Below are 23,056 nucleotides of genomic sequence, written 5' to 3'. Positions count from 1 at the left end.
GACTGGCTAGGCCACTCCAGGACCTTGAGATGCTTCTTACGGAGCCACTCCTTAGTTGCCCTGGCTGTGTGTTTCGGGTCGTTGTCATGCTGGAAGACCCAGCCACGACCCATCTTCAATGCTCTTACTGAGGGAAGGAGGTTGTTGGCCAAGATCTCGCGATACATGGCCCCATCCATCCTACCCTCAATACGGTGCAGTCGTCCTGTCCCCTTTGCAGAAAAGCATCCCCAAAGAATGATGTTTCCATCTCCATGCTTCACGGTTGGGATGGTGTTCTCGGGGTTGTACTCATCCTTCTTCTTCCTCCAAACACGGCAAGTGGAGTTTAGACCAAAAAGCTCTATTTCTGTCTAGATGACCATCCAGATGGTCATTGGCAAACTTCAGACGGGCCTGGACATGCGCTGGCTTGAGCAGGGGGACATTGCGTGCGCTGCAGGATTTTAATCCATGATGGTGTAGTGTGTTACTAATGGTTTTCTTTGAGACTGTGGTCCCAGCTCTCTTCAGGTCATTGACCGGGTCCTGCCGTGTAGTTCTGGGCTGATCCCTCACCTTCCTCATGATCATTGATGCCCCACGAGGTAAGATCTTGCATGGAGCCCCAGACCAAGGGTGATTGACCGTCATCTTGAACTTCTTCCATTTTCAAATAATTGCGCTAACAGTTGTTGCCTTCTCACCAAGCTGCTTGCCTATTGTCCTGTAGCCCATCCCAGCCTTGTGCATGTCTACAATTTTAGCCCTGATGTCCTTACACAGCTCTCTGGTCTTGGCCATTGTGGAGAGGTTGTAGCCTGTTTGATTGAGTGTGTGGACAGGTGTCTTTTATACAGGTAACGAGTTCAAACAGTTGCAGTTAATACAGGTAATGAGTGGAGAACAGGAGGGCTTCTTAAAGAAAAACAAACATGTCTGTGAGAGCCGGAATTCTTACTGGTTGGTAGGTGATCAAATATTTATGTCATGCAATAAAATGCAAATTAATTACTTAAAAATCATACAATGTGATTTTCTGGATTTTTGTTTTAGATTCCGTCTCTCACAGTTGAAGTGTACCTATGATACAAATTACAGACCTCTACATGCTTTGTAAGCAGGACAACATGCAAAATCGGCAGTGTATCAAATACTTGTTCTCCCCACTGTATATATTTACCAAAAAATATGGGGGATTGGAAATGATGCAGACAATTACATTGGAAGCAACATTCTAAATATATATATATTTTTTTAAACTCACAAAATTTGAGTTTGCTATTCACAAGAAGCATTGCCTGATGTGAACCATGCCTCAAACAAAAGACCCAAGATTAAGAATTGTTGACACCAGGCAAAGCAGGAAAGGGTTACAAAAGTATCTCTAAAAGCCTTGATGTTCATCAGTCCACGGTAAGACAAAATTGTCTAAAAATTGAGATACTTTCCTACTCTCTGTGTGATCCTTCCAAACTACTCTCTTTTCTACTCACTGTTTCTACTCTCCCTAGGAGTGGCCGTCCTGCATAGATGACTGCAAGAGCACAGTGCAGAATGCTCAATGAGGTTACAAAGAATCCTATTGTCAGCTAAAGACTTACAGAAATCTCTGGAACATGCTAACAACTCTGTTGACGAGTCTACGATACGTAAAACAGAAAACAAGAATGGTGTTCATGGGAGGACACCACAGGAAAAGCCACCGCTGTCCAAACAAAAACCATTGCTGCACGTTTGAAGTTCGCAAAAGAGCACCTGGATGTTCCACAGCGCTACTGGCAAAATATTCTGTGGACAGATGAAACTAAAGTTGAGTAGTTTGGAAGGAACACACAACATTATGTGTGGAGAAATAAGGCACAGCACACCAACATCAAAACCTCATCCCAACTGTAAACTATGGTCGAGGCTGCTATGCAGAAAACAGGGCCTGGACAGCTTGCTATCAGACGGAACAATTAATCCCCAAGTTTATCAAGACATTTTTCAGGAGAATGTAAGGCTGTCTGCCAATTGAAGCTCAACAGATGTTAGGTGACGCAACAGGACAACAACTCAAAACAAAGAAGTAAATCAACAACATAATGGCTTCCACAGAAGAAAATAAGTCTTCTGGAGTGGCCCAGTCAAAGTCCTGACCTCAACCCGATTGAGGTGCTGTGGCATGACCTCAAGAGAGCGGTTCACACCAGACATCCCAAGAATATTGCTGAACTGAAACAGTTTAATAAATAGGAATGGTCCAAAATTCCTCCTGACCGTTGTGCAGGTCTGATCCGCAACTACAGAAAACGTTTGGTTGAGGTTATTGCTGACAAAGGAGGGTCGACCAGTTATTAAATCCAAAGGTTCACATACTTTTCCCACCCTGCACTGTGAATGTTTACACGGTGTGTTCAATAAAGACATGAAAACGTATAATTGTTTGTGTGTTATTAGTTTAATCAGACTGTGTTTGTGTATTGTTGTGACTCAGATGAAGATCAAATTTTATGACCAATTTATGCAGAAGTCCAGGTAATTCCAATGGGTTCACATACTTTTTATTGCCACTCTATCCATCCCTAGTTTCCATGTTTAGTCTCCCAGAGATCAGTCAGCCCTGCAGAGTGACAGGTGTGTCCTCTGACTATGTGATCCTGAACAATGGCGGCATGATGATGGGGCTTTAAGGAATGTCAATAACTCAGGGACAACACCTGCAGAAGACCTGCCTGTGCCCTAACAGTACTGACACAACTATTACTGTACAGATAAGAATCAATCACTTGTGGTGATCCAAAACCACGGCACAGAGACAACCTGGATGGGTGTGATTGTTCGAGGAGGAATGCACTGCACACTGAATAGTAAAGAAATATGACAGATTGATACATCCCTAACCTATTTTGTAAAACAAGAATATGTACATCAAGACAGTAGTAAAAGACAGCAAAACTACAGTAGTTTGATCTTCACGCCCAAACAGCAACTTATCAAAGAACCATTCAAATATACAACATCCTCCTATGCAGTATTAATAACCATTTACAAACCAATACAAAGACTTCAAATATGACATATAATGCTAATATCTTTTGATATGTTTGTGGTTGATTAATGCAAGATAGAGACAGGGAAGATTAAAGCTATACAGGTTCCTATGGAAATATTAGCTTGAGTACTACTGCAACACCAGTAAATAATACATTTCACATTTTAAGCATCCTTATCCAGAGCGATTCACAGGAGAAATTATGGTTAAGTGTCTTGTTCAAGGGCACAGACAGATTTTTATCACGTTACCAGCTCAGGGATTTGAACCAGCAACCTTTCAGTTACTGGCTACCTGTCGCCACCTAATACTCAGTAATATAGAACTGTAATACTATAGATGGGTGTTAAATCCGTATTACTCTAAACACGGCATTTAACTAAATTCTTAGTGTGGTTCTCATACCTGTGTGTGACACATTACAAGTTTGCCTGTTTTACAAACAGCACTGTCTAAAACTGCTTTGTAACATACGATTCCTCACTCATTGGTTTGAATGAGCAACAAAAAAAACATGAGAACAGTATAAGTTACAGTTGGCAATCAATAATCAGGCTCACTGCCAAAAGGTTATATAATACATTAGGAAATATTGTGAAAGCATGGCATCGCTTCCACCTAGTCTATCAGATCTGGACCAGGTGGAACAACTACCATATTGCTTACACTGTACCAATCCTATTCTCTCAGGTCTATACAAGTGAGGTCAGGGACAAGGGGATGAGTCTGTGTGTCTGATCTTCTCTCTCTCCCTCTACTGATCTCCATACTTGGTCTCCAGCTCCTCTGCAGTCCCTCCCAGGTCCATGTCTCTCAGCTTATCCAGCAGGTGGTACAGTAGAGGGCGTGCTAGCACCTCTCCCCCTCCCTGAGCACTTCCCTTAGCCCAGACCCTCAGCATCTGGTACTGGGCTTCCTTAGTGTCACGGAGGTGGTCATTCTCAGCCCTCTCTATCACTATGTCACTCACACCCAGCGAACGCACCAGCTCCTTCACACGACGCAGAGGGACTTGGTCCAACACCGAATAGATCAACTCAGAGACTGGAGGGAGAGAGGAACAAAGAGAGGTGATAGGAGCGGAGAGAGATTAAAATAGAGTTCAATATACACTACATGGCTAAAAGTACGTGGACACCATAGACAAACATTGGCAGCAGAATGGCCCATACTGAAGAGCTCAGTGACTTTCAACGTGGCACCGCCATAGGATGCCACCTTTCCAACAAGTCAGTTCGTAAAACTTCTGCCCTGCTAGACCTGCCCCGCTAGAGCTGCCCGGGTCAAGTGGTCAACAATTTGATTGATTGATCCTGAGGGTTGCATCACTGCCTGGTATGGCAACTGCTCGGCCTCAGACCGCAAGGCGCTACAGACGGTAGTGCATACGGCCCAGTACATCACTGGGGCCAAGCTTCCTGCCATCCAGGCCCTCTATGCCAGGCGGTGCTAGAGGAAGGCCCTAAAAATGGTCAAAGACTCCAGCCACTCTAGTCATAGACCGTTCTCTCTGCTACCGCACAGAAAGCGGTACCGGAGTGCCAAGTCTAGGTCCAAAAGGTTTCTTAACAGCGTCTACCCCTAAGCCATAAGACTCAGCTAATCAAAGGACTACTCAGACCCCCCTTTTACACTGCAGCTACTCTCTGTTTATATCTATGTATAGTCACTTTAACTCTACCTACATATTGCTATTGTTATTTTACTGCTGCAGTTTAATTATGTTACTTTTACTTTTTATTAACACTTATTTTTCAGAACTTCTTAAAGCATTGTTGGTTAAAGGCTTGTAAGTAAGCATTTAACTGTAAGGTCTGCACCTGTTGCATTCTGCACATGTGCCAAATAACATTTGATTTGATTTGTAAAGCTCACCACCATTGGACTCTGGAGCAGTGGAAACGAGTTCTCTGGAGTCATGAATCACGCTTTACTATCTGGCAGTCCAACGGACAAATCTGGGTTTGGTGGATGCCAGGAAAAAGCTACCTGCCCGAATGCATAGTGCCAACTGTAAAGTTTGGTGGAGGAGGAATAATGGTTTGGGACTGTTTTTCATGGTTCTGGCTAGGCACCTTAGTTCCAGTGAAGGGAAATCTTAACTCTACAGCATACAATGACATTCTAGACGATTCTGTGCTTCCAACTTTGTGGCAACAGTTTGGGAAGGCCCTTTCCTGTTTCAGCATGACAATGCCCCTGCACAAAGCGAGGTCCTTACAGAAATGGTTTGTTGAGATCGGTGTGGAAGAACTTGACAGGTCTGCACAGTTCTCTGACCTCAACCCCATCGAACACCTTTGGGAGGAATTGGAACGCCGACTGTGAGTCAGGCCTAATCGCCCAACATCGGTGCCCAACCTCACTAATGCTCTAGTGGCTGAACGGAAGCAAGTTCCCGCAGCAATGTTTCAACATCTAATGGAAAGCCTTCCCAGAAGAGTGGAGGCTGTTATAGCAGCAAAGGGGGGAGCAACTCCATATTAACGCCCATGATTTTGGAATGAGATGTTTGACAAGCAGGTGTCCATATACTTTTGGCCATGTAGTGTATCTAAAAAAAACTTTCACATTCCAAAACACAAAGCTTGGTTTTCGTGAATTTTCAGAACATTTGGGGGAGTAAAAATGTATTTCCATTCAAGAAAACTTAACCCTAACCTTAACCCAACCCTAACTCCTAGCCCTAACCTTTAAAATCCTCACCTTTTCAGAATTGTTCTTGTTGTCCTACCTTGTCAGAACATTCTGATAACTCGTCAGGACATTCTAGTCCGGATAAGATAGGGAAACATGTGCACCCAGACACGTTCGCATGCACGCACATGCACACACACTTACTCTTGATCTCCTTGGGGACACAGTCCGGTAGCTTGCTGAGGAGCTCCTGTTCACACTCACACACTGGGATACTCTGGTTGAGAACGTTCTCCGAGGCCTCTTGGATCAGCCTCTACAATCACAGAAAATGAAAAACATCAGAATTCTACTATATAGAACTGCATCCGATCCCAGTACATCCTAAACCCGGGGAGCACAACACAATCAATAAAGGAAATCCTATTGGTTTCCTCCCATCACTATGGTGCAAACAGTCTATAAATGCTCTTGAGTGTTCAAAACAGTAGTTGAAATGGTATCTATTTTTTCTCCAATAAAACCCTTTAAAGGGTTTGTCCAGAGGTGAAATACGAGATGTCAGGGGTCAAAGGTGAGAGGTCAGAGATGTGTCTCACCCGAGTAGACTTCTCAGAGCCCTGAGAGGTGATCTCAGCAGAGAGAAAGGAGCTTGACCCCTTCGGTTTCCGTCGGACCACTAGTACGCCCATGATCCCCATCACCACCAGCAGCACCACACAAACACAGCCGAACGCAGCCAACAGGTAGGGAGACCAAACACCCCATCCAGTGTCTGTAGCTGGAAAGAGGGGCAGACATGCAGAGTGAGAGGATGAATATATGCTGCAGCCCTTACGGCAAATGTGAAACAGCCACTACTGAAACAGTCTAATTCCAATATATTTAAGCATATCAAAAAAAAGTTTCATAGTATCTTGTAACCCACCAAATAAACAAACTATGTTTCTAGCCAGAACCCAGCCACAAAGTATCAGAAACTCACGTTTGGGAGTGGGATCTGTGCCTGAAGCACACTCCTGCTGACAGTCAGCTGATCTACAACTGGAGAGAAGATACACAGAGGAAATTGTATGTTATTGAAGAGGAAGTGGCCCGTTTGTGAAGAGGAAATTATTAGTATTGAGTCATGTGAAGAACAGCTCTACAGAAGAACCATTCAGGCCTGTTGCAGCATACCCCCCTCCGGAAAGACAGAACACTGAAAGAGACCAGCGCTTTATCAGTGGTCAGCACTGCCTAAGGTCTTGATGAGCAGTAAATTAGGGTGAATCAGGTGTGTTAGTGCTGGGCTGGAACTAAAGCCTGGACATGATGACCTTCTCCAACCTTACATAGCAACAGACTGTAGGTCTCCAGGACCAGGGTTGGTGTGACCACAAAACAGCTGACATGTGAAAATACTTCTGTCTTTTAACTCACCCACGGAAAGAAGTTTGTTGCACAACGTTGCAGACAGTTTCTATTAAACTTCCCATTTACAAGCAGAATGTTCATAAAGCAGACAAACCCAAGAGTTTTAACAGACAAGCCAGTACTTACTTTTGGCATGGAAGACAGTTCCTGTTGTTTTTCTTGTTTCGGAAGCCCTTACATTCACACACTGTATCGCTCTCTGGAGTACCTGTCAACAACAGTATGTACACTCAGTACACACACAAACAAATAGTACAACAAAACAAAAAAAAGGGTTGTCCTTATTATGTAATAACCATTATACTGTGTAATCCATAAGTAAATACCAGGTTGGGTGGAAAAACGTGAAACATTATGAAGACAAACTCACATGGTTGCGTTTCTCTCTCTCCAGGTCCACATGTCTTGCAACGGAGGCACTCCCGTGTTACTGAGTCTATTCTCTTTTTGTAGAAGCCTTCAATGCAGCGACACACTGTGTTCCTACTCTTCTTGCATGGCGACACCTCTTCCTCATTGTCTACTGGTGTATGGAACAACACAGCCAAGAACAGAGAGAAAGAGAATGCGGAGGGGGGCAGAGAGAGAAGGCATTTGTTATCATATCATACTGAGACCATCTATAGCGATGACATTTTTTTAAAGTGGATTTTGTAAAAAAAATGCCATATTATTGTAAATTGTACGTTTTTCTAAATAAATGTACAGTACCATCACAGCGTGTACAACGGAGGCAGTTCTTGGCGTAGTTACTCCTCTCTAGGTATGTCCTGCCCTCTTTACAGGGTTCACATTGGCTCTCACCCTCTTTAGTGCAGTCCTCCTTCAACTTAAACCCTGGAGAACACAAGGCATACATACTCTAAGGGGGGGTGGGGGGGGGGGGGGGGGGGCTACACAATCCACCATATTTATTTACTGTAAAACCTGGTAATACGGAGCTAAAACTAGGTTAGAGAGTGACAAACCTAGTAAACAGTATGTAAGGCCTATAGTGTGACAGATGACAGGTAAGACAATAAGAGTATAATCTTGAAATAAGGTTTTTGTTTAAAGCTGGAATCCTTAACTGGTGAAACTGCCACATCCATGTAGGATATTACAACAACAAAGATGTTACTGCAAACAACATTGTTTTTTCCCCTCTGACACCTCTGCACAGGCACACATCTCCCCCGCTGCACCGAACGAGCCAATTGAAGCACACCTAGCCTTCTCCTTTGCCTTGTGCAAAATTTGGTGATCCAGAAACAAGAGATCACTTATGTGGCTGTTTTGTATGCAAATCTGGGAATATTTGGCCAATGAAACATTTCTGGTTCCTCTCAGCGGAAAATAAAAGAGACTTTTAAAACAGAATTGAGTGCAGTAGCATCAAATATGTTGAATGAGCAACCACCTGGGGCGGCAGGGTAGCCTAGTGGTTAGAGCGTTGGACTAGTAACCAAAAGGGTGCAAGTTCGAACCCCCGAGCTGACAAGGTACTAATCTGGCGTTAACCCACTAGGCCGTCATTGAAAATAAGAATTTGCTCTTAACTTGCCTAGTAAAATAAATAAAAAAAGAGCATGGAGAGTTTGATGAAATGACCTTATATCTTTCAGTCCAATACAGCTGTTTACTTACTTTCTAGCGCTTCGTTAGATTTTTGTAAATACCAGTAGGTCCTCTCCAAGTTTAGCTGGAATTTAGCCCCGAAAATATTTGGATAATGTGATTGGTTGGCGATATGACATTGGCCTACGTTTCTTCTTGCGCTGCGCAGAATATCAGATCTCAACAACATTGGAGAAGTGTTAAAAACGTCAATCAGCAGTTGAAACAATAAGAAATCATAAACAAGTTGAGGGATGGGGCTGGAGAAACGTAACTACTCTCAAATTCATGGACAGAGCTATGCAAGGACTGACCATCCATGATATCAAAATTATAGTTTTAACCATGTTTTGAGACTATACAATGTTTGTTTAGATTTACTTTGTTTACAAACATTGGAGTAAAACAAGCTTATATTTTGGGTTCTGATGGGGTACGACAGTTGAACTACACTCATGGGGCATTTCTAGTTACAGTATATTCTTCAAAAATCACTGGGTACATATCATTAATTAAGCTACTGTTGACTTCCCCTTTAACATCACCAGCACCACATCCTTAAGATATAAACTCAGCAAAAAAAGAAACATCCCTTTTTCAGGACCCTGTCTTTCAAAGATAAGTCGTAAAAATCCCAATAACTTCACAGATCTTCATTGTAAAGGGTTTAAACACCGTTTCCCATGCTCAATGTTCAATGAACGATAAACAATTAATGAACATGCACTTGTGGAACGGCTTACAGACAGTAGGCAATTAAGGTCATAGTTATGAAAACTTTCTACTGACTCTGAAAAACACCAAAAGAAAGATGCCCAGGGTCCCTGCTCATCTGCGTGAACGTGCCTTAGGCATGCTGCAAGGAGGCATGAGGACTGCAGATGTGGTCAGGGCAATAAATTGCAATGTCCGTACGGCGAGACCCTAAGACAGCGCTACAGGGAGACAGGACGGACAGCTGATCGTCCTCGCAGTGGCAGACCACAGTGGCAGACCTCGCAGTGGCAGACCACATGTAACAACACCTGCACACAATCGGTACATCCAAACATCACACCTGTGGGACAGTTACAGGATGGAAACTGCCCAAGTTACACCAGGAACACACAATCCCTCCATCAATGCTCAGACTGTCCGCAATAGACTGAGAGAGGCTGGACTGAGGGCTTGTAGGCATGTTGTAAGGCAGGTCCTCACCAGACATCACCGGCAACAACGTCACCTATGGGCACAAACCCACCGTCGCTGGACCAGACAGGACTGACAAAAGTGCTCTTCATTGACGAGTCGCGGTCAATCATGGTCTGGGGCGGTGTGTCACAGCATCATCGGACTGAGATTGAGATTGCCTGCAATGACAACAATGCTGTGCGTTACAGGGAAGACATCCTCCTCCCTCATGTGGTGCCCTTCCTGTAGGCTCATCCTGACATGACCCTCCAGCATGACAATGCCACCAGCCATACGGCTTGTTCTGCTCATTCCTGCAAGACAGGAATGTTAGTGTTCTGCCATGGCCAGGGAAGAGCATGGATCTCAATCCCATTGAGCACGTCTAGGACCTGTTGGATCGGAGGGTGAGGGCTAGGGCCATTGCCCACAGAAATGTCCGGGAACTTGCAGGTGCCTTGGTGGAAGAGTGGGGTAACATCTCACAGCAAGAACTGGCAAATCTGGTGCAGTCCATGAGGAGATGCACTGCAGTACTTAATGCAGCTGGTGGCCACACCAAATACTGACTGTTACTTTTGATTTTGACCCCCCTTTGTTCAGGGACACATTATTCAATTTCTGCTAGTCACATGCCTGTGGAACTTGTTCAGTTTATGTATCAGTTGTAAAATGTCTATGAACATAAGATTCAACACATGTTAAGTTTAAATAAACGCAATTGACAGTGAGAGGACGTTTCTTTTTTTGCTGAGTTTAGTATATTGCCATAAGGGCAACATGACTGCAAGAGACAGGTTGGAATGTCAATTCTCATCAAATAATATGAAGTCAATGAAATACGGGACAAACAAACCTTTTTTCTAAATTAGTAGTGTTTTAATTTGTTGATAAAATAAGGGACATGATTATTTGGTTGTGGGATGTGGGAAAAAAAATGAGGGACTGTCCGACACAATCCGGGACATATAGTTACCCTCGTTCTGGGGCGAACAGTGGCACTGTTTCCCTTAATGCGGATTTGATCTTTAACTCAATGCATAGTGTATGGAAAAGTATAAGTTACACGTTACACTCGGGAATGGAAAGGCCCAGTTGTATAAGTGCAGTGTAATATAGTACAGTACAGAAGGCCTACCTTCATGGCACTTTCGACAGCATGTCCCGTTAGCAGTGCGGTAATGACTCCCCTCAAGGCATTGCAACTCCCGGGTCCTATCAGGAGGTGGTGGTGCCGAGAGGGAGGGGTCTACTGACCAGCACTGCAACATTACATTACATTGTTGTTATAGAACAGATCCAATCAAATACCAGTCATATGTAATTACTGAAAATATTTTATAACTGATTGACAGGCTACTGTATAGGCCTATTCCTGAAATGATTGACTAATTGATTTACTGATTTAATAATGTATTAACACTGAATTGAATGGTGTGCATAATTGACAAATTTGATAGTTGATGAGTTGGTGGGGGTTGATTGATGTATTGATGAGAAATAATTACGACTAGATGGGGCATTATGTTATTGGTAGAGGACTCGGCATTGTGCATCTGTTCATGTTAAAGTTTCTTACCAATACGAGCAGAGCGCAAACGTTCAGAATGCATTTTTCCTTCCATTTCCCTCTCAAGACGTCCATTCTTTCACACCACTCTTCTCACTAACACCATCTTTAAAAGAACAACACCTGCAGAAAGGAGAGATGGGGTAAAACGTGTGACAAAACTCTTCATAATGCTTTCACACATTAGGCCTACTAGACTTACCTTTCTTCTAGTGCAAAGAAAATGCTGTCAATATGAATCAGTATTAAGTTCTAAAATAACTTTTTACTACCATGTCAAGGCTATATAGATATGAACTTGTATGGTTTAAAATGCATAGCCTAGCTAGCATTATAACGTAAGTCTCGGAAAAATGTTTAACTAATTAACTTTTTTTGAACTTAACCGTTTGTTATCTTGGCAAGGCAGTTAAGAACAAATTCTTATTTACAATGACGGCCTACACCGTCGCTGGGCCAATTGTGTGCGGCACTAAGGGACTCCCAATCATGCCCGGTTGTGATACAGCCTGGATTCGAACCAGGATGTCTGACGCCTCTAGCACTGAGATACAGTGCCTTAGAGCGTTGCGCCAGTTTAAGTTTAGGTAAATTATTTTCCGGTTTTCCGGGACGTACGTTACAGCTAGGCTGTGCATTTTAATTTAGACAAAGTTCATATCTATTTCAAGAATACACTCCGCTAAAGCTACAATGATAACCGAGAACACGTATTTTGTTTCGATTTCACTGTAGCTTACGCCCACCGTTTTAGCCGCAGAGGTCAGATATCAATCTCTTTTCCCAAAACTACAGGCGGAGAGTTACCGTCACTTACCTTGATCAAACCCGCTCCTACATGACAAATAGTGATGCAGTCGAGTCTCCAAAATTAAAATATATGTTTAGTAAAAGTTTAAGAAATACATTCCAATCTCCCAAGAGAAGCCAGGGTGTTAAGTCGCGAGTTCTAGAGAGGGGGCGGACTCAAACGGGAAAATGGACACGTCATGCTCGTAAGTCATTGCTTCACCGCACCCAGGCTTTAAGGAAGTCTGAATTGCAGTGCATGATACAGGTTACACCATAGGTAGTAGGATAAATACTTATGTAACTCGATTGAGCAATAGCAGACTGTGCGCCTATGGGTCACAAGAGACATTTCTCAAGTGTATACAAAAACAACAATTGAAACACCTGCACGGTGCCTGGGGGGTTGTTTCTAAATCCGGATGTAGCATAATGCTAAAAATGCCTATTGCCTATTGGAGCAACAGGTGAGAGGGGGGTATGGTGGGCGATTTTTTTTTACATTTAGCATCACTACGTCAAGGGAATATATAGTATATCCGAAGATATCTACGTTTATTTCAGGAAGTTGTGTATCTCTGGAAATAAGCAGAATGCATGTAAACATAACCCTTTTGAAAACAGCTTGTCTCTTGGCTCAATTTACCTCGGGTGTGGAGTAAATTGAGTATGGGGACAGGGTAGCCTACGCATAGGGAAACATTTCTAACTGTACATTTTAAAACATTTACGTGTAACCTCATATCCCAGCGATAATACCTCGTATTACACCGGGGAAGAAAACTCAACCGAGGAAGGCATTAAACTTGACTAATCACTCAAATGCGAGGCGTCTTCAAAATACTATTCATATTATGCATAAAACGGACTAAATGTAATCATCATTTGTATGGGGTGTGTTGATTAGCCGTTGGCTCAACTGTCCCCTCGCCCAATCAGAATCACCGTTATTCGCCAAGTACATTTACACATACTCAGAATGTGACTTGGTGATATGGTGCTGCTAGTGATGGACAACATTTAGAGACAGACAGCAGAGTTTCAACAAAGTTTACATACATTATAAATACACAATAATAATGGCACAATACAGACAGCAGAGTTTCAACAAAGTTTACATACATTATATATACACAATAATAATGGTACAATTTAACTGGGTGCAAGGGTGCACTTTCATGCTAGGTTTAGGACCTCATATTGTAGCTTATAGAGACCACAACTGATGTATAAAACTAGTGGAGGCTGCTGAGGGGAGGACGGCTCATAATAATGGCTGGAATGGAATAAAAAAAGGAAACCATGTGTTTGATGTAGTTGATACCATTCCACTGATTCCAGTCCAGCTGTTACCACCATCCCGTCCTCCCCTATATACTTTAAAACTAGCCTATAACTGGCATCATGAAACCTATATCACAATAAATGTATTTGACTTTATGAAAATCTGTTTTTTGGACCTAACTTGCTTGCTGCTTTTTCCATGTGTTTTTTTCCTTCACAGACTATGAAATGATGACCTCTTCCTAAATATTTGGTCACATGATTCAGTTTGTGTATGGTTTCCTAGAAACAACTAACCCTTTGGCTCAACTTACCCCACTCTCCCATATATATATATATATAATAAATCTGCCTTATCTTTCTGTTACCTGTGTTTATCCGTTTGCTCGGCAGTGAGAAGTACTTCCTTTCTTCAAAACCTACTTCCTTTCTTCAGAACCCACTTCCTTCTCAAAGCTTCACAGCTCTCATCATACTTATCCATTTCTTTATCACTCACTCAAGGGTGATTATACTAATTAATACAAATTTTGATCCAATTGTGCAAACAGATCCACAAGGAAACTGTATTATTTTAAATATGCTATTGGACCAAAAAACAGATCTGGCTAATTAATCCATATGGGCCAAATAATGATGATCCACACTTTTTGAAAATACAAGCATTGAAAGAATCTATTATTATGGTGGGAGATTATAATACGGTTTTAAAGTACCAGAATGGATTGTAAAGGAAATCACTCTACAAACTACGTGGACATTGGAAATTGAATCAAAGCCTATTAGATGACAATTTGTTCTTAACTAAGACAAAAAAATTCATAATTTACTTATTTTTGTACAACATAGGTACAGCAGATTCTCTTATTGTATTGGACACTTTCAAATGTACTATTAGAGGCCATTCAATACAATACTCACCATACCATTAAAACAAAAGTAGTTTAGGTCAAAAGAGATTAGACTAATAAAGGAAATGGAGGAAGTAACAGAGCAGGTAGATGGTAACGGAAACTGTATTATAGAGGTACAAAATAGATTAGAGGAAAAACAAAAATAATTGGAGGTACTTATTCAAGAACCATCAAGTGTAATGTATTACAAAAATAAAGCGAATTGGATGGAAAATTGTGAAAAATGCACAAAATATTTCTTGAATCTTCAACATAGAAATTCTACCAAAAATGATTTACAGAAACTTGTTACAAATGGAGTTATCCATGATTCACCAAATTATATTTTGAAAGAGAAAGCAAAATATTTAAATTATGTTTTCTTTTAAGTCTCCTCCATTTCCACTGAATGATGTTAACTATAAGGATTTATTTCCTAATAATAATGTAAAATTAACAAATTTACAGAAAGACCTGTGTGAAGGCCAACTTACAGAGAAGAGGGTCTTTTTGAGGCAATAAAATCTTTTCAGTCCGGAATAACACCAGGGCTTGACGGTATACCAGTAGACCTTTTTGATGTACTCAAATATCCATTATTAGCATGTTTTAATTACTCTTATACAAATGGTAGACTTTCAGGTACTCAAGGTCTAATTTCATTACTACTGAAACAGGACCCAGGTGGTAAGTATAAAGATCCAGTCCATTTAAAAAACTGGAGGCCTCTAACACTTCAGTGTTACGATGCGAAAATCCTGGCGAAATGCATAGAATTAAAAAGGTTTTACCAGATATTGTTCATCCTGAGCAGACAGTTCTTTTTACATGGGCGATATATTGGAGATAATATACGACAATTACTTGAAACAATTGAACATTATGAAACATCAAAGACACCAGGCCTGGTCTTCATAGCAGATCTTGAAAAGGCGTTTGATAAAGTACGACTAGAATTGATACATAAATGCCTGGATTACTTTAATTTAGGTGAATCTCTTAGACAATGGGTTACAGTTATGTACAGCAACCCCAGATGTAAAAGAGTAAAAATGGGATGATAGTGAAGTAGACATACTTGGTATTCACATTTCAAAAAACATATGAACTTACCACAATTCATTTCAATAGACAGTTAACAAAAATAGATAAGATTCTGCAACCAGAGGTAAATACTTTTAATACTTTTTTCGAAAGGCTCATCCTTTGTTCAAAAATTGCCTTTTTGCCTTTACACAGGTTACAGCTTCTCATTTATGACTAATTGAAAATGAAAATTTGTTTAAACTATTGTCCTTTCTTAAACAAGCCATACAAAGCTGGTTACAATTTCAGTTTTATCCTCCAGAAAAGATAGAACATATATTACAACAAATGTTATGATTAAACTCAAATATACTGATTAATTAAAAAACATTCTTTATGGAAATGTTTAAAATTGGTATTATATTTATTAATGGTATTATGAATAGAAACGGAGGAGTTGTCACATATGTTGCTATTGAGAATATATGGGAATATCTGCTCAATCCAAACTTACAACCAACTGATTGCAGCACTACCACAAAAATTGAGGTGGAAAAGGGAGAAGGTAGAGAACTTGTTTGCCTGCCATATATTAAAGATACAAATTGGCTGAAAGGAACAGGAATAAATAGAAAAATATACCAGTTTCATCTGAGGACAAAAATTTGACAGCTGCAGGTTGCAAAATAAATGGGAGGAGCTTTTCGATGTACCTACAACAATCTTAGCTCTGTAGATTTTTGCTGCGAAGAAACAAAATCAATAGATCATTTATTCTGGTACTGCCCCTATGTAGCTTGTTTCTGGTCACAGGTTCAGGAATTGTTTAATAAAAAATCACAACATGCAAATAAAATTAACCTTACAAATAGCAGTGTTGGGCGATTTGGAAAGCCATAGTCAGTCAATTAATAATACTCATAGGAAAGGTTTATCTTTAGCTCACAATCTGTGGATAATATACGATTAGAAAGGTACATTTTTTTTGTAAAACATCACAACAAATTGAGAAATATATGGCACATGGAAACCAAACGAGGTTTCGAAGAGGGGGGGGGGGGGGGGGTAGTAGAGGGGTAAAATAAAAATAAACTAAATGTACCTTTCAGCCAATGGAAAACATATAATAAGAAAATCCTGGAGAAACATTCATGAGAATCAGTCATGTTTTTTTGGTTGGCAACTGTTTGTTTCTGCAGACTCTGAGGCTCAGCCCAGTCATTTCTGTTTGTTACAGAAATCTGTGTATGCTGTATGAATAGTGAATGCTCAGAGGCCTGAGGCGAAGGTGGAGGGAGATGTGTAGAGGGTCATCCCTGCCGCTGCTCCCTGGGCTGTAACAGTTCACCCAGGGTCATGTGATGTGGCTTGGCTTCTGTGAAAATCCAGGTTGAGCTGAGAAGGAGCAGACCAGAGTCAATGAAACCACGTGACCTCTGACAGAGAGACGGCTGCATATGGTTGAAACACACACACACACACACACACACACACACACACACACACACACACACACACACACACACACACACCACACACAGGTGCAGACACATTCACCCGATGCACACACGCACACACACACACACACTAACCATGATAGGCAAAATATGACATTCAGTTAACCCACAAGAGTCAATGTAGCTCAAAAACCTGTTGTGTACAAGTCCGTAAAGAATGTCAATGTCATTTCTCTCAGTCTGATCTGAGTATGTTTGACTGGACGGTGAATTTAAATAAGAACGGCTGCTGCTTACAGTGAAGAAAATGACTGGTCCTAAGATGAGTGTAATGTAGTCATATCACTCTGAAGTTACCTTGTCATCAAAGCAACTGAGCGAGAGAGAGAGAGACAGACGGACATAAGAGAGTCTTAAAGATTGTTTTGGAACCTAATATCACCGTTTTTTATGAAAAAAGAGAGACAGACAAATAGCGGTGGAAAGAAAGGGGGAGGAAGATGGGCAAGTTTAGGGTTTTAAGCGGCACAGTGGTTCAGAGTGAACTAGGGGGGTCGTCATAGAGAGAGAGATAGGAATCTTGAAATGGCAGTTTACCTTATGACTCATCTTTTGAATAATACTCTGACACACTGTGATCCCCAGTTCAGTCACACAGTCAGAGGGTCCAGAGTCACATCTATCTCATTCTCTCATCCTCTCTGAGACACGGTAAGTCAGACTCTACACTTCCCTACTGAAACACGTTTTGTTCAGGTCTGTTGTTAGAGTCCTGGGCTTGCTTGATGTATCTATAATGGTATACAGTTGGACTCACACCAACTGTGGACCAACACTACAGGGGTTATTAATATGGACCAACACTACAGGGGTTATTAATATGGACCAACACTACAGGGGTTATTAATATGGACCAACACTACAGGAGTTATTAATATGGACCAACACTACAGGGGTTATTAATATTACACTTCCCTATTGAAACACGTTTTGTTCAGGTCTGTTGTTAGAGTCCTGGGCTTGCTTGATGTATCTATAATGGTATACAGTCAGACTCTACACTTCCCTACTGAAACACGTTTTGTTCAGGTCTGTTGTTAGAGTCCTGGGCTTGCTTGATGTATCTATAATGGTATACAGTCAGGCTCTACACTTCCCTACTGAAACACGTTTTGTTCAGGTCTGTCGTTAGAGTCTTGGGCTTGCTTGATGTATCTATAATGGTATACAGTCAGACTCTACACTTCCCTACTGAAACACGTTTTGTTCAGGTCTGTTGTTAGAGTCCTGGGCTTGCTTGATGTATCTATAATGGTATACAGTTGGACTCTACACTTCCCTATTGAAACACGTTTTGTTCAGGTCTGTTGTTAGAGTCCTGGGCTTGCTTGATGTATCTATAATGGTATACAGTCAGACTCTACACTTCCCTACTGAAACACGTTTTGTTCAGGTCTGTTGTTAGAGTCCTGGGCTTGCTTGATGTATCTATAATGGTATACAGTCAGGCTCTACACTTCCCTACTGAAACACGTTTTGTTCAGGTCTGTCGTTAGAGTCCTGGGCTTGCTTGATGTATCTATAATGGTATACAGTCAGACTCTACACTTCCCTACTGAAACACGTTTTGTTCAGGTCTGTCGTTAGAGTCCTGGGCTTGCTTGATGTATCTATAATGGTATACAGTCAGACTCTACACTTCCCTACGGTAGTAGGTGCCAGGTGCACCGGTTTGAGTGTGCTAAGAACTACAACGCTGCTGGGTTTTTCACACTCAACAGTTTCCCGTGTGTATCAAGAATGGTCCACCACCCAAAGGACATCCAGCAAACTTGACAACTGTGGAAAGCATTGGAGTCAACATGGGCCAGCATCCCTGTGGAACGCTTTCAACACCTTGTAGAGTCCATGCCCTGACGAATTGAGGCTGTTCTGAGGGCAAAAGGTGGTGCAACTCAATATTAGGGAGGTGTTCCTAATGTTTTGTACACTCAGTGTATGTCAATGTTCTGAAGTTCTTGTAAAATATCTGTTAAATATTGACTGTCTTCCTCTTTTTCTCTTCATCCCTCTCAGATGCATCTCTTCTGGTGGATCACCCACATCTTTCTATCCCTCCCTTCTCTCCTCTCTCTTGTCCAATCCCTCACGTGCGACAATAAAACACAGTATGCTTGGCCACTGCATGACAGCCAATGGTGCTGCAACAAGTGTCCACCAGGTAAGTCTTTTGAAAAATACTTTTATCAGGTGTGTGTGTGTGTGTGTGTGTGTGTCATTTAACGTGTTGCCCTTTACAGGTCAGCATCTGGTGGGACGCTGCACCGGTCAGAACAGCCCTACCCAGTGTGCTGACTGCGCCAGCGGCTACTACTCAGACAGCTACAACTTCAACATAGGCTGCAAATCCTGCGATGGCTGCAGCATGAGTGGTGAGTGTGTGTGGGTGTCTATACATTTCCAGCAAAATATGATTGGCACTGATACTTGTCTTGTTTGTCTGTCTAAAACTGTTACTCACCTGTTTTTCTAAGTCATAGTTATGAAGGACTTTACAGATGAAAACACAGCCTGCTAGGGATTTCCCCCTTCACTGTACCATGGTGGGACACAGTCAGAGAGAGAGGGGGAGGGGGGCACTGAGAAACACTGACTCACCCACCCAGGAGTAGAGGAGGGTTGGGAGGCCTGGAGGGCAGAAGGGATGGCATGTCTACCAAGTAATGTCAAGGATATCAGTGGTGATGGAGGGGGGACAGTGGGAGGGGTTAGTGGTAGACAGATATCATCTCACCGGTGGAAATAACCTTTTTACTTTAAAGATAATCATTGGAAAGTACAGCTGACAGAACATTCTCATTACATCGTTGTCATCGAGTGTAGTGGGGGACAAAAATAGAGATTAACTATTTTTAAATAGAGGTGAGAGAGGTTTGAGAGTAGTCAGACTCAGTGAACACATTTAAACTGTCATTCACTCTAGTCAAGTGTGTGTGTGTGTGTGTGTGTGTGTGTGTGTGTGTGTGTGTGTGTGTGTGTGTGTGTGTGTGTGAAGGGTGGGGTCTGACGGTAATATACACTTCATAGGACCTTGTTGAATCAGTCAAAAGCTGATTCAACAAGGTCCTATGACTCATTTTGAAGATGAGTTATTTCATCATATTCAGGCATGATTTCAGATTGTGTTTGACTACGTGACAAAAACACTATGTCAAAGTCAGTATACATGAAGGCACACAGACAAATAGACCACCTATGACTTGTGTTCCGTTACAGAGCTGCAGTATGTATCTAACTGTTCCACCAAGCAGAATGATGTGTGCAGCTGTAAACCAGGCTACCGCTGCAGAGGAAGTGGCACCTGTCTGGACTGTGAGGAGATCCCCAGCCCGAACACACCCAAACTCATACCGACACCTCCCATCATGCCAGCTACAGTGTCAAACCACTCGGTGCCTGGTATCCCTAATCATAGACCTAAACCTGTCACCAAACCTGGTACTGGGCCCAGAACAAATCCAAACCAAGGTAAACTACAATACATTGGATACAAATTATGAAAGTGTTCAAAGTGACATGTAAAAATGCCATGAGAGCTACAGTGCCTTGCGAAAGTATTCGGCCCCCTTGAACTTTGCGACCTTTTGCCACATTTCAGGCTTGAAACATAAAGATATAAAACTGTATTTTTTTGTGAAGAATCAACAACAAGTGGGACACAATCATGAAGTGGAACGACATTTATTGGATATTTCAAACTTTTTTAACAAATCAAAAACTGAAAAATTGGGCGTGCAAAATTATTGAGCCCCCTTAAGTTAATACTTTGTAGCGCCACCTTTTGCTGCGATTACAGCTGTAAGTCGCTTGGGGTATGTCTCTATCAGTTTTGCACATCGAGAGACTGACATTTTTTCCCATTCCTCCTTGCAAAACAGCTCGAGCTCAGTGAGGTTGGATGGAGAGCATTTGTGAACAGCAGTTTTCAGTTCTTTCCACAGATTCTCGATTGGATTCAGGTCTGGACTTTGACTTGGCCATTCTAACACCTGGATATGTTTATTTTTGAACCATTCCATTGTAGATTTTGCTTTATGTTTTGGATCATTGTCTTGTTGGAAGACAAATCTCCGTCCCAGTCTCAGGTCTTTTGCAGACTCCATCAGGTTTTCTTCCAGAATGGTCCTGTATTTGGCTCCATCCATCTTCCCATCAATTTTAACCATCTTCCCTGTCCCTGCTGAAGAAAAGCAGGCCCAAACCATGATGCTGCCACCACCATGTTTGACAGTGGGGATGGTGTGTTCAGCTGTGTTGCTTTTACGCCAAACATAACGTTTGCATTGTTGCCAAAAAGTTCAATTTTGGTTTCATCTGACCAGAGCACCTTCTTCCACATGTTTGGTGTGTCTCCCAGGTGGCTTGTGGCAAACTTTAAACGACACCTTTTATGGATATCTTTAAGAAATGGCTTTCTTCTTGCCACTCTTCCATAAAGGCCAGATTTGTGCAATATACGACTGATTGTTGTCCTATGGACAGAGTCTCCCACCTCAGCTGTAGATCTCTGCAGTTCATCCAGAGTGATCATGGGCCTCTTGGCTGCATCTCTGATCAGTCTTCTCCTTGTATGAGCTGAAAGTTTAGAGGGACGGCCAGGTCTTGGTAGATTTGCAGTGGTCTGATACTCCTTCCATTTCAATATTATCGCTTGCACAGTGCTCCTTGGGATGTTTAAAGCTTGGGAAATCTTTTTGTATCCAAGTCCGGCTTTAAACTTCTTCACAACAGTATCTCGGACCTGCCTGGTGTGTTCCTTGTTCTTCATGATGCTCTCTGCGCTTTTAACGGACCTCTGAGACTATCACTGTGCATGTGCATTTATACGGAGACTTGATTACACACAGGTGGATTGTATTTATCATCATTAGTCATTTAGGTCAACATTGGATCATTCAGAGATCCTCACTGAACTTCTGGAGAGAGTTTGCTGCACTGAAAGTAAGGGGGCTGAATAATTTTGCACGCCCAATTTTTCAGTTTTTGATTTGTTAAAAAAGTTTGAAATATCCAATAAATGTCGTTCCACTTCATGATTGTGTCCCACTTGTTGTTGATTCTTCACAAAAAAATACAGTTTTATATCTTTATGTTTGAAGCCTGAAATGTGGCAAAAGGTCGCAAAGTTCAAGGGGGCCGAATACTTTCGCAAGGCACTGTACATAGTTCTCTCTCTCTCACAAAACCCAAAACAATGCCGGTGTTCATGTGTACGGCCCTGACCCCTCTCTCCACTCCTCCCTCTCTCTCATACACACACAAACAGATGATAGCAAGTGGCTCCCGGTGTGTGTGTCTGCAGTGTGTGTGTGTCTACTGCTCACCTGCCTTGTTGCCATCTCAAAGCTCAAACCTTTTCTGCGATGGATTGGTTCACCAAACAGTAAGTCCACGTCACTGTTGATCTGTCCTGTAGTTCTATTGAACACAATACATATGCACGCACATTTGACCTAACCCTCATCTTATTGGTCCATCAGGCTTCTGGTCTCCTAAAAAGACTACTCCAGCGAATCAGAGCACAGCGGAAGAGGAAGTGCCCATGCCGGTCCAGGAAGTGTGTGGAAAGCCAGAGCTGCTACTGGACGTATGATGGAGGAAGTGGGTGTCGAAGGAGAGGATGAGAACTCCCAAGCGAGCTGGGAGACCCGGGAGACAAACAGACTACCTCACATTCCCATTGAAGTGAAACTAACCTGAAGGCTAGACAGGCTGCTGTATTGGTTTAACGCAGTGGCTTCTGTATCTAGGACTTTCAGAAAGGACAAGAAAATAGGACAAAAAGACACTTTGAAGTATGAAGATACAGGCTAAAGATGAGAGAGGGAGTGGGAGTCTGTGACCGAGAAAGAGCAGAATGAGAGTGAGAAACGAAGAGTGAACAAGAGACACAGAGAGACAGACACACACGCACACACACACACACACGCACATTTGTGTGCTGAATACATGTACTGTACATGTTTATATTGAAGATGTTTTACACCTTCATTATGATTTTAGCTGTATCTATGCTTTATGCCAGTGTTTACTCTTACATAGTAGTGGCTGTTTAAAACATACAGTGCTGTATTTTAAATAAAGAACAGAATCACAAATGTTACAGGCCTACTGTAATGTCAGACAATCGCCCCATCACCTG

General features: G+C 42.0%; 2 protein-coding genes across 7 annotated transcripts; one reads left to right on the top strand and one right to left on the bottom strand.

Annotated features, from left to right (window-relative positions):
* Window positions 1–2,403: 2,403 nt before the first annotated feature.
* LOC110509537 (tumor necrosis factor receptor superfamily member 1A) lies at window positions 2,404–12,375 on the bottom strand. 3 transcript variants are annotated; one of them, XM_021590458.2, is made up of 10 exons: window positions 12,223–12,275; window positions 11,415–11,528; window positions 10,974–11,097; window positions 7,781–7,906; window positions 7,440–7,592; window positions 7,196–7,277; window positions 6,639–6,697; window positions 6,253–6,434; window positions 5,858–5,969; window positions 2,404–4,060 (listed from the first exon to the last, which is right to left on the bottom strand). In XM_021590458.2, the coding sequence occupies exons 2-10, from the start codon at window positions 11,478–11,480 to the stop codon at window positions 3,771–3,773; spliced, it is 1,194 nt and encodes a 397-aa protein (XP_021446133.2). In that variant the 5' UTR covers window positions 11,481–11,528; window positions 12,223–12,275; the 3' UTR covers window positions 2,404–3,770. The 3 variants fall into 3 exon arrangements, with proteins under 3 accessions (XP_021446133.2, XP_036824953.1, XP_036824950.1); XM_036969058.1 differs by having other exon boundaries at window positions 3,759–4,060; window positions 7,440–7,589; window positions 12,223–12,375; XM_036969055.1 differs by lacking the exon at window positions 12,223–12,275 and adding an exon at window positions 11,608–11,860 and having other exon boundaries at window positions 3,759–4,060.
* LOC110509576 (CD27 antigen-like) lies at window positions 12,269–23,041 on the top strand. 4 transcript variants are annotated; one of them, XM_036969085.1, is made up of 8 exons: window positions 12,269–12,400; window positions 16,635–16,857; window positions 17,500–17,565; window positions 18,931–19,075; window positions 19,155–19,286; window positions 20,131–20,382; window positions 22,181–22,297; window positions 22,395–23,041. In XM_036969085.1, the coding sequence occupies exons 4-8, from the start codon at window positions 18,931–18,933 to the stop codon at window positions 22,505–22,507; spliced, it is 759 nt and encodes a 252-aa protein (XP_036824980.1). In that variant the 5' UTR covers window positions 12,269–12,400; window positions 16,635–16,857; window positions 17,500–17,565; the 3' UTR covers window positions 22,508–23,041. The 4 variants fall into 4 exon arrangements, with proteins under 4 accessions (XP_036824980.1, XP_036824974.1, XP_036824968.1 ...); XM_036969079.1 differs by having other exon boundaries at window positions 16,635–17,565; XM_036969073.1 differs by lacking the exons at window positions 16,635–16,857; window positions 17,500–17,565 and having other exon boundaries at window positions 12,290–12,400.
* Window positions 23,042–23,056: the final 15 nt, after the last annotated feature.

Source organism: Oncorhynchus mykiss, chromosome 3, assembly GCF_013265735.2.
Source record: "Oncorhynchus mykiss isolate Arlee chromosome 3, USDA_OmykA_1.1, whole genome shotgun sequence".
In the NCBI taxonomy this organism is placed as follows: domain Eukaryota; kingdom Metazoa; phylum Chordata; class Actinopteri; order Salmoniformes; family Salmonidae; genus Oncorhynchus; species Oncorhynchus mykiss.
This window is presented reverse-complemented; position numbering and strand designations above follow the sequence as displayed.